General features: G+C 35.5%; 2 protein-coding genes across 2 annotated transcripts; both read left to right on the top strand.

The window, feature by feature from the left end:
* Nucleotides 1-208: 208 nt before the first annotated feature.
* Nucleotides 209-5,409, top strand: Sirt6 (sirtuin 6). Its single transcript, XM_071773773.1, has 7 exons — nucleotides 209-1,040; nucleotides 1,270-1,397; nucleotides 1,901-2,019; nucleotides 2,134-2,257; nucleotides 2,494-2,667; nucleotides 2,918-3,041; nucleotides 3,124-5,409. Exons 1-7 carry the CDS (start codon nucleotides 975-977, stop codon nucleotides 3,604-3,606), a joined length of 1,218 nt encoding a protein of 405 aa, XP_071629874.1. The 5' UTR covers nucleotides 209-974; the 3' UTR covers nucleotides 3,607-5,409.
* Nucleotides 5,410-7,193: 1,784 nt separating this feature from the next.
* LOC139809575 (uncharacterized) lies at nucleotides 7,194-11,318 on the top strand. The gene is made up of 2 exons (XM_071772549.1): nucleotides 7,194-7,481; nucleotides 10,321-11,318. The coding sequence occupies exons 1-2, from the start codon at nucleotides 7,433-7,435 to the stop codon at nucleotides 11,223-11,225; spliced, it is 954 nt and encodes a 317-aa protein (XP_071628650.1). The 5' UTR covers nucleotides 7,194-7,432; the 3' UTR covers nucleotides 11,226-11,318.
* Nucleotides 11,319-11,650: the final 332 nt, after the last annotated feature.

The following is an 11,650-nucleotide window of genomic DNA, read 5'->3' as shown; positions in this document are numbered from 1 at the left end:
AAAAGTGGTGCATTTTTTTAAATATTTACAGTAAGACAAATGAAAACTTGAAATTGAACTAAGCTTTCTCTCTATTCGAACGAAACGTGATACATACTATAATAAACGATGCGACTTTGTCTTTTAAATTATCGTTATAGTTATTCAATTTAAAAAACTGCACAATTCTGTTTCAGTCGATCGAGCGCAGTCAAGTTCAATTTTGTGCAAATTTGCACATTAAATTCACGCTTGTCCCTGATGAGATGAGAGAAACATATTCCGAATCAAAACTTAAAATATTATATATTTATCTATTATAATAAAGCCGAAATGCTTATCGGTCTTTCAGATATCTTTATTACGAAAAAGACAGAAAATTCAATATTAATAACCGATGCAAAAGAATGATAATAAGCATTTCCAGATTCCATAGCTTTCCACGGCCATGCAATACGTGGTGAACATGAGGAGCGGCGCGCCAGCGTTTCGCCGATTTGTTTTGAAATTCCCGCCCCTTGCGCTCGGTCGATGTCGATGGCTCGTGCATGAATTGAATAGACGCGAGACGAACCGGAGCGTCCGCGGCGCGGGCGTCCGGAACGACACCGACCGACCGCCGCTCCTGCGGCGCGCGGCTCAGGGCGCATGCCCCGGGGGGTTTATTATCTTCTTTCTGTTCAAGTGCCATTTCGTTGCATGCAGTGCAGTCTATAAAACAGAATGCGTTCTCCGCGGGTCTCGAGTTTCCTATCACTTATCGTCATTCGTAGCGTATAAACATAACAGCACGCGGTCATTAGCTCTCGATTCATATTGTTTACGTATTCGTCTGGGCACATGGGAGGTCGGCCGGAGCGCGGCTAGAAAATCGCGTCGGGACCGCTACGCGTGAGACGACGGGCACGTATCGCCGTTCGTGGCGTTCCCTCGAGGCGTCGTGATTACGGATATCGGGCGACGGGACTCACCGCGGGACTCGCGTAAGCGCAAAAATGTCATCGAGCTACGCGGACGGGTTATCGCCGTACGAAAACAAAGGAGTGCTGGGACTGGAGGAGGTAAAAAAAAAAAAACACAACAAAAAAAGAATTCTCGGCGGGATACATATATTTTTTTCCTTTCTTCCACTTTTGCTCTCGACGTCGCGACGCGTGGGTAAACGCGGCGATGGCGTTTTACCCTCCGTCGCCGATTCGTCGTCGCGGAGTCGTCGAGCGACGCGCTCTATTTTTTTTTCCTCTCTCTCTCTTCGTCTTCTTTTCTTCCTCATTCTTTGTCTGCTTGCAGAGATACGACAGCGTCGAGACTCTACGCCTGAAATGTGGTCTCCTGGCCGAATGGATACAAGGCGCGCGTCACGTCGTCGTCCACACCGGCGCCGGTATCAGCACCGCGGCTGGTATCCCCGACTTTCGGTGACTATCTCCCAACTGCCGTTTTTACTCGCGAGATCATGAATTTCGCACCTGTCCACACCTGAGCTCACTCCAGTCCACCTTCCTATCCTTTAATTAGCTTCCACCGAAGACTGCGATTTAACGTATCCCAGTGAAGGGAAGACGCAGAAGAAATTTTTTGAAGATTAAGTAGTACGAGATAGGAACATGTTGAACACATGTAACAGTGTTCCAAGTTGTTGTGCACTTTTGTAAAAGAGAATCTCGGGCAGCATTCTAATGTATTTTTAAATATACAGTGCACAAACGTAAACATACTTTTATAACTTGTCTAAAGACTTTATGTCTCAAGTCTCGTGATTACATAATGCTCATTATGCGAGAGAATATTTAAAATTAAAAAGAAAAATTATAAGAAATTTAAATGTACTAAGTTTGGAGTTATTTGTAAATTGAGCAAATAGAATGTAACACACATGTTTGTATTGGCCAATTTGAGCGACATTTTTTTTGTGCATTAGGGGTACAAATGGTGTTTGGACATTGGAGCAGAAGGGCTTGAAACCTTCCATGAACATCTCTTTTGACGAGGCAATTCCTACAAAGACACACATGGCATTGAAAAAATTGATAGAGGCCAGTAAGTGTTCGCAAACAGACCGTAAAAGAACGTCCAAAATTCTCTTTATAAACATGCATTTTCTTTTTCCTCTTTCTCTTTTTACATAATCCTTTTTTTTTTTTTTTAATTTAGAAAGAGTAAAGTTTATCATAAGTCAGAATATAGATGGGCTGCATCTACGATCAGGAATACAAAGGCAGTACCTTGCTGAGTTGCACGGAAACATGTTTACAGAGCAGTGTGACAAGTGTGGCAGGTTTGTACATACATGTGAAGACATAATTTAAAAAATACATAAGAGAATGCGATAAAAAAAGTATATAAATTGTTTAGAGTTAATTGTGTGCTTACACTTAATTTCGCTGAAAAAATTTTATCGAATAAACAATAAATATGAGAAAAAAGTTTAATTACTATAGCGACGTATATAGACTTTATTATGATGAGAATATTAAAACATTGGAAGTACTGGGAATTAAAAATATTTTGCAGGCAATTTATTCGTAATTTTGCGACCAAAAGCGTGGGAAAAAAGTCGTTGGATACTGTATGCAGATCGGAGCAAATAGGCGGTCGTCCGTGCCGTGGCCGAATGCACGATACCATTCTTGATTGGGAGCATAATTTGCCAGACAGCGACTTGACACTGTCTGATCTTCACTCCAGGTGAGTCATTATAATATTACGTAGTAACATTCAAAGTAGCTGAAATTATGATAAACTCGAAGTGTGCAAACCTTATAACATCCGCACATCAAGGATTATATTAAAGTTATGAATATAATAGCGCACACGATTTTAGTATGGCTTGCGGAATGTCTCAGGTTCTATAATAAAATTTCTCGAAAATACTTGAAAATAGCGCGCTATAAATTTCGATATTAAATATTAAATGTTTATGCCGACGTTCTTTTAGTGTCGCCGATTTAAGTATATGTCTGGGAACGACGTTACAAATTATTCCAAGTGGTAATCTGCCTTTATATACGAAAAAATACGGAGGTCGTCTCGTTATATGTAATTTGCAACCAACAAAACATGTAAGATTATACACGCCATAAATTTAGAAAAGCATATAAGGTCTTTTGCGGTCTCACCACCAAAATAAAAACGTATTTGTAGGATAAGAAAGCTGACTTAATCATTAACGGCAACGTCGACGAGGTAATGGTGGCGGTCATGAAAAAATTGGGACTGGAAATTCCGGAATATGAAAGCGGCATGGATCCAACACGAAATTCCGACACAACGGCTAAAGAGATGGACTGGACGATCCCGACCAGTAGAGTAAAAGAGATGAATGTGCTGTATAAAAAGGTGTGTAAGCCAATGCGAAGAAAACGGAAAACGTTTATGTATGAGAGGGAGAGAACAGACACCAACAAGGAAACTAAGGCCAGGAAGCAGGCATTTACTGTTAAGCAAGAAATCAAAACTGAAGATAATATAACCACATCGGGTGAAATGTGTAAGACCGGAAATGATCGTGTGGCTGACGACTCTGTTAAGATAGAAGAGAACGCGGAGGATGTTGAATCGTGTAGATATTCGATGGAAGACGCAACCGAGCACAACACTGATCTGAAAATGAATCAAACGGTGTAGTTTATTGAAGTTTTATTGAAGTAATAATTTTCCATTCTAACATTTCGATTATTCTCAGTGTACGCTACAGTTACTTATCAGTGCATATTGAATGATGTTCATTGTCCATGTGAAATATGCGATAGATTTGCTAATGTTCAGTAGGCATTTGAAGCATACTCGCTGCACATTTAGTATTAAATGTGGCTTTCCCCTTTTTCTCCCTTACCTCTTTCTCCCTTTTTCTCCCTCTCTCTCCCTTCCTTTCCTCATTTTTTCCTCCATTTCTCTGTTCTTTTCTACTTTTTGTTCATATAAAAAAATTAAGAATATACAAACAATTTTAAAACACGGTTGTCTTCACTAAGATTTTTGCTTCTATATATTTACATATTTTTTATTCAAACTTGTATTCAGAAAGCAATAACAAATAATGATCTTCGCCTGCGAGAATAATACTTCGGTCTGTATAATTTTCTAAGCGCGTACTGATTGTGGACATAAAACATTTAACATTAAATGTGCAATAAGAATACGGGCCCATGATTTGGTTTTCAGGACATGTCATTTATGAAGACAGTGAAAATATTCCGATAGTTGTATATATTCTTGTTAGTGTTTATCAAGTTCCGTTTGCGTATTGCATCTGCTTTTTACAAGTAGCCTATATATTGACGCGTATGCATATTAGATATTGCGACGAGAGATTCGACATAGAGAGATCAAATCTCTCGACAAGCAACGTGTTCCAGATTTCTCGTGCATAATACGATACTTTTTCCACTATAGATTACTAATAAGGTTTTTCGATAAAAGAGATCTTCCTAGAAGACATTTCGCCAGTAAGAACTTCCATAAGCTTTTTTTAATTGAGAATAGCTGAATTCTCCAAGTAGTTGCTTGATCGTAATAATAAGAATAATACAGATATTAAACTGCCTAGTACACGAATACTTTATGCCCATAAACGGTTGAGAATATCTCCGACAGATTTTTTTTATATTAAACAACTAGCGATTTTTATATATAATTTTCCTCCATCTTCCATTCCTTTTGTGGATATTTTTCATTGATTCTGCAATTTTCAGCAATTGACGCAAAAAAAAATACATGTATCCTACAAAAAAAATACGTATAAAAGAAGTATATCTCCATTAAAGGTCATTTTGAACGTCTCAAATATGGCTGAAATAAAATATAAATATAATTAAGAAAGGGGCAAGATAAAAAAAAGATTTTTTTAATATGACGTTATAAACGATCGGATCATGAAGAAATTATGAATCCAACATCGTTTCTACTGGCGACATTTCCTGTGTGACTTTCCTAAATAATTGCTTTCGTAAATAGATTATTCTAGGTCCCGTTGATCGTCCTCGATGTTCAGGTATGTTCGCCTTACGAAAATTGACAGCGCACACGGGACCGATTTGCGCGTCATATTATAATACAAAGCACATGTATAAGTAAGCTAATAGCACTATTTGCTACAAGCTGATGTTAGATTGTCCGATAAATTCAGATGTTGAATTTTTAACAGAGTGCGCCGTTTTCCATATAGTGTTGAAAGGGAATGTTGAAAGTAAAAGTTTTAACAATATCTCGCAGTTAGTACGCTAAACAATTTTCGCGCGTAGATTATATAAGCTGCCACTTGTAGAGTGCATTCCGATAGAATGCGATATAGCGAATCATGTAATATTTATATGTACATAGTGATGTTTGCTTCATTCATCGTAATACATGACTTTATATATATTTAAGTAATCATTATTATTCGCCAGATATAATATTCGGAAATAAAAAATACATCTATGAAAAGGATTACATGTGATACGCAATCTTTTCCAACTGCCTCAATCCACACGAAAATCATTATATGTTTTAACTTTATATGTGCATACACATTAGAAAATATTATAATATTTACGTACAGTAAGAAAAGGGATTTCCCCTACTTATTAAATTCATATTATGGTGCTATCTCATATTTATAACATTCATATTACAGCAGAATGTTACGAGTGTACCATTGTATAAAAATTAACATTTCCCTAGAGAGCATTTGAGTTGAAAATGTCTCTAGATTCGAATGAATTTTATAATTAAAAAATTTGTTGTGGTAACACGATAGATATGATATTCTTATATAGGGATATTCCGTAAATGTCGATATCAAATTGGAAAAACATTCATCACTACTTGTAGCATTATTGATATTCCTTGCTTATCTCTTTCCAAGAAATAATTTATCTTTATCGTTATAATAAAAAACTGATTTTTATCAGAAAAAATAATAAAATATCGATATAAAAGGACTTTTTTCCTTAAATGATAATTTAATAACTTCTAATTCTTTCTGTAATTATTACAATTATAATTATTTAAAAAACGTCGGATATTAATATTTTATCGCCTTGCTATTGCATGTATATTGATATACGGGGTGTCTTAGAGTTTAAAAGTTGCGGCCAAACTGCATCACTGTTCTATACGAAGAAAATAAAAAAGAATATAGGTCTATGAAAGCTTCTATATAAAAAAAATGTAAAAATCTAGTTGCTATAAAATTAGCGATCTTGGAGGTCAAGAGATTGCGACGGATAACCACTCATATTCACATATTTTGACATATTCATTAGGAAAAAAAAAATATATATATATTTTTCTCGTAAACGTTATTTTATCAGTCTGTAGAATTCTTTATGAAAAATAATTTCCTGTACTGCGTGTATGTGCTTCATGGAATTGACGTTATTCAGATAAAGGATAAAGTGATATTTTTTAAATAATTAACATCAATAAAATCATACTGTACCTTATTAATAATAAGAACAGATTTTTTTTCATTTACGCAACTTTTTATTTTTATTTTTTGTTGTAAATTTGTAATAAAACTTCTATTATATGTATAACATTTGTTTCTTATATGTTTACTCATAAAGCATATTAGCGCAATTTTATTGTTAAAACCTGAACCACCTTATATTAACTGTATACTATACTGATATGTTATAAATTTTTAAAATCGAGAATTCTTAATCGTAAAGTCTCTCTCATTGTGCATTTTATATTTCATCCCTGGTAGAAAAATTTCTATGAAAATTTTAAGACTCAGAATTTAATAATTTTTTCAGATTTTTTATACGAATTGAAACTTTTACTTTTTAGAAAAACTCAGACAAAATAATAATAATAAAATATTTCAAATTTTTCTCTCCCGCCAATAAATCTCTTTTTATAGAAATCTGAACAAATTGAGGAAATCCATGCAATTCATCAGAAATTTTCATACATACAGATACTGAAATATTCCGAAAATCCTCATTCAATTAATTCTGAAAGCATCTGAGATATTTTTTTCATCAGAAATGTCGTCGATCGTAAATTTTCATTTTACGACGAAATAGGTATAAGTACATCCTAAAAAAATATATGCCATTAATGCAAGGCACGTCCATTCTGACCCGTTTGCCTGCTATATATCGGTTATATCTTTATCGCTTTCGTTTCTAAATATTTTTTTTCTCAAGCATATACAGCGACGCACACTCGGACCATATTCATCTGCTTCTCCCACCCTTCCACCCACGTGCACCGCAAGGAGTGCAGGGTGCAGGGATTCCTTGAGAGTAGCCGTAGACGCCGTAGTGGCATAGTGTTCTTCGGGAAGTGTTCAGTAGTCTTCCCGGCGGCTTCCCCTCAGTATCAGTATTCGAGAGACAATCATTGCGTGCAGAACGGATTACGTCATACAACTAGTATATATAGGTCCAACTGGGTGTTGGTGCATACGAGCGCGAGAGTGTCAAATCTGCATCAAGAGCATCAAGAGCATCGGACAGCGATGGAGAATACGATACCCGAGAAGAAAGTTCATTTCGCCAACGCGATCGGTCAGTATTTAATTATTGCAATTCGGTGCAGATTATGTGTAGCAAAGATAAAACGAAATGTATATGTGTGTGTGTGTGTGTGTGTGTGTATGTGTATTAACTTTGCTATGCTTTGTCCTGCTGCTGAATGCAGCATTCGCTGTGACTTCGAGTTTATTTACGCAATTGTTGATATTACTATTGTCAGATGCAATGACTCATCGATATAATGCTACCAGATATTTTTTCTCTTTTTAAATTTTATCCACGTCTTTTTATAAGGGCCGGTATCATAGTCTCCGATTAACGTGATCCTCCGATTAAACTCACTCTGCATCTCTTTCTAACTGTCCCCCTAGAAAGAGACGAAGAGTGAGTTTAATCGGAGGATCACGTTAATCGGAGACTGTGATACCGGCCCTAAGTCGTCTAAATTTCATCGATAAATTTCGATCCATCTGCTGATGTCATACGCTGATGAATCCTTTCGTTTATTGAACGCATTTTGTCGAAACAGGATGTGAGATAATTCTAAGAATAGATACGCGCACAATAGAGAAGTGACAATCGTTACCGATTCTTTGGAAACATAAACTCTCTAGTCTCTCTTTAAATACGTGAAAATCGTAACGTATTTAGAGCTTGTATATATTGTCCATCTTGCTTCGCATATTCAAAAATTTATCGTGATCGGCAGTTGTGCTCAATAACGGCTACGGCATTTTTACCGCGAACGAAAGTTCCAGCACATGTCGGCTAAACATCAATCGTGTTGACAATACCGCGATATCAATCGACGGTATATATCAGACGCACACCGCTTTACACATCTGTTTTAATCTGCCTTCAGCTAACGCATTTGTTTTTTAGCCAGCATTGCCGAGATTCCGTTTCATTCCTGTAACAGCATCAGAATTGAATTAAACTCGTTATTGCTGATACAATAATTGCACGTATATTTGCTTGATTGCAATAAAGATAATAATAATAATATTTCGTAAAAATTATCTCGAATTCTGCCACAAATTATTAATAGCTTAATTGTTATTCATATATATTATAATCAATGTTATATAAATTTTATTTATTTATTAGATATTTATATTATGTATGTAATTAAATATATGTTTGTTATGTACGTACATTGTATATAAATTATATGTATTATCTATATATATATGTATAATTTATATTTACTTTGTGCGTGCGTATTGTGTACAATATTAAAATTAACAATATAAATTCTATAGTTATAATTTTTCTAGTCATTGTCTGTCTTCAATGATTTCCAGAACAGTCTGAAACCGATGTGTAATGATATCATTATATTGCCCTCATATAATCGCAACTTAGACGATCTGTATTTAATACCCCGGACTTGATATAATTCTTTGTTAAGGTTGCAATATAACTGTTGATTGAATTATCTTGCCTTTTTTTTCTTGTCAATTTAATATCAAATAACATAAATGTCATTCGAAGTCGCACAATATAGCGCACAATGCTCTTGAATAAGCATTTCTTGAAATGAATTGACAGCAGATAATGCGGTCCACTTGGAGCTTATCTCTCTCTCTCTCTCTCTCTCTAATCGCGCTAAGAATCATATGACCGGCTCGTATTTCTTCTGTGTCAGATTGAATTCTTTCGTACAGCTCAGTTGATCTATTGGTAGTTGCTGTGATATTTATTATATTTAGATCTATCAATTCTTAAACATTTATTGATAATCTATTAATATTTAATTCTTACAATATCAAATAATGATTTCAAAATTTGTTTTATATTTTGATCATCGTTGTTCTTTCTTAATGCTTGGAAGAAATATGCGATGGTGTCAATAATTATCCGCACTCTATTTTTATAATTTATTAGAACAATAGTAGAGAACGTATAATTACATCATAGTCCCCTTGTTTTTCAATGCACTTATTCCAACGTTCTACAAGCTTGCATATACTTTCGGAAAAAAAATTTTATTTCCTAGGTTTTTTTGGGGCCAGCCCTAAGCCTAGTACCAGGTTTATCAGGTCTGTCACTTTAGCACTTTTCCAAATTACATCATAGTCCCCTTGTTTTTCAATGCACTTATTCCAGCGTTCTACAAGCTTGCATATACTCTCGGAAAAAATTTTTTTTTTGCTAGGTTTTTTTGGGGCCAGCCCTAAGCCTAGTACCAGGTTTATCAGGTCTGTCACCATAGCACTTTTCCAAATCCTGGTGTCTCAGGTACTTTTGTCCCAAGTTTTGGGGATCTTAATCAATTGCCTACGAAAGATGGCTCAGTTTCTCCGCACGAGCCCCTTTCGTGTGGCTGGGCGCAGTCTGGAATATAAAAATTCCTGTGGTTAGGTGGACCCGGTTCTCCATAGTTACGAGTCTGGCGCTTTACAATAAGACCACACTGCGCCTCTGGCTGAGGGACAAACCAAAAACTTTTTTTTTTTTTTTTTTAGGATATATCTAAGCCTTAGAAACGCTGGGATAAGTGCGTTAAAAAGCAAGGAAACTATGTTGAAAAATGATATAATTGTACATTCTTTGCTGTGTTGTTCTAATACATTATAGATTGCGGATAATTATTGACCGTCCCTCGTATTTTAAAAATTCAATTTTTACAAAACTCCGATGCTTTTTAACGAGGATTTGTACGTTTTTTAATAGATTTAACAATTAATATTTCTCCGGTATTAAATAATTTAATTATATATTAAATTTTGCTCTACAATCAATATTTTCCGCTTACAAAACGGCAAATATTTTATTGATTAAAAGTCACAATTTTTAAATTATTATAAAATTATCATAAGTCTTTATTGTCATTTTAATTTTATAATAATGCAAATAATTAATTCCACAGAATCGAATGACCAGTATGCAGCCTCGTATTTAAAAACTGGCAGCACACGCGGTGTTATGTACCAGATGAAGCTCCTAACTTGGATCACATGGAAGCTCATGTGCAAGAACAACGCAAGTATCGGTAATTGGTGGCTGGCCACGGAGGTGTGCGATGCGCGCGGATTTCACGATCTCGTCTTGAAATACTCCCCTGATGGTACATCAAATGGAGACGGAGGCACCTCTGATGGAAAATACATGTATCGTTTCATGCAAATCAAGCACAAGAGGTCCTTGGAAAAGAACGCCAATATCACTAGTTATCATTTGACATCCAAGCATAAGTTACATCGTCAGGGCAGTCTGATTTATCTGTTTAAAGCCTACGTAAATATGCTCGGCAACTTCGAGAAGATCACGCCCGATCAAATCGTGGACTTGACGATCTTCACGAATATGGATATTAATGCATTTAAATTCCTGGTGCCTGTGGAGGGCGACAAGCTCTACGGATTCGAGGGAAAAGGCAAGAGATATCGCATTGACATAAAAGTCTTGAAGAAGGAGCCAGGAATAATGATATGCCTGTACCACATTATGCCGGACGACAACATCATATTTGGGTTCCTGAGGAAACTGGTGTTCGCGGTGTGTCAACCCTCCGAGCCCGAGTTGGAGGAACTGATCGTGAAGGAGATGGGCAAGACCTTCAACGTACCGCAAATCTTCTACGATAACTTATATAAGAATATAATCAATTGGTTTCTCGTTTACGACAACGGCAAGGCGCCGTATCTCACCGAGAACCACGTAATGAAGTACCTGAAGGACACGCAGGATATGCTGTGGGAAGCGAAGAAGACCGAAATGCTTGTCGATCCAGTTTCGAAGATTGCTGATAAATTAAAAGTGTTGTCTTTGTAAAGAGATGGAGTTCTCTCTTTGTAATCTTTTGTTCCTTTGAAACAATATCCTTTGAAACAAAGTGTCTTTTTCTATCTATTAAAAGAAAGTGATGAGTTTTTTTTTTATTTTGTATTTTTTGCATGATATATGAGCGAATATATCTTCTATCTAAGTTTCACATTAGAAAGATTATGTTATTTAAAATGAAATAAAATTATATAAAGTGATATAAAATGATATAAAATGACATAAAATGATATAAGATTATTTTATAATACCTATCTATTCATAATGTCAAGTCTAAAGTTTTAGAGAGAACAATATGAGTAATACTTGATCGACTCTTTAATTTAAATTTCAAAATGCAATTATGTAGTACAGATATACTGTGTCATGTCGGCAATATATAATGGAATAGTAAATTGGTACATCTATTAGATATC

This window comes from Temnothorax longispinosus, chromosome 3 (genome assembly GCF_030848805.1).
Source record: "Temnothorax longispinosus isolate EJ_2023e chromosome 3, Tlon_JGU_v1, whole genome shotgun sequence".
In the NCBI taxonomy this organism is placed as follows: Eukaryota; Metazoa; Arthropoda; class Insecta; order Hymenoptera; family Formicidae; genus Temnothorax; species Temnothorax longispinosus.
This window is presented reverse-complemented; position numbering and strand designations above follow the sequence as displayed.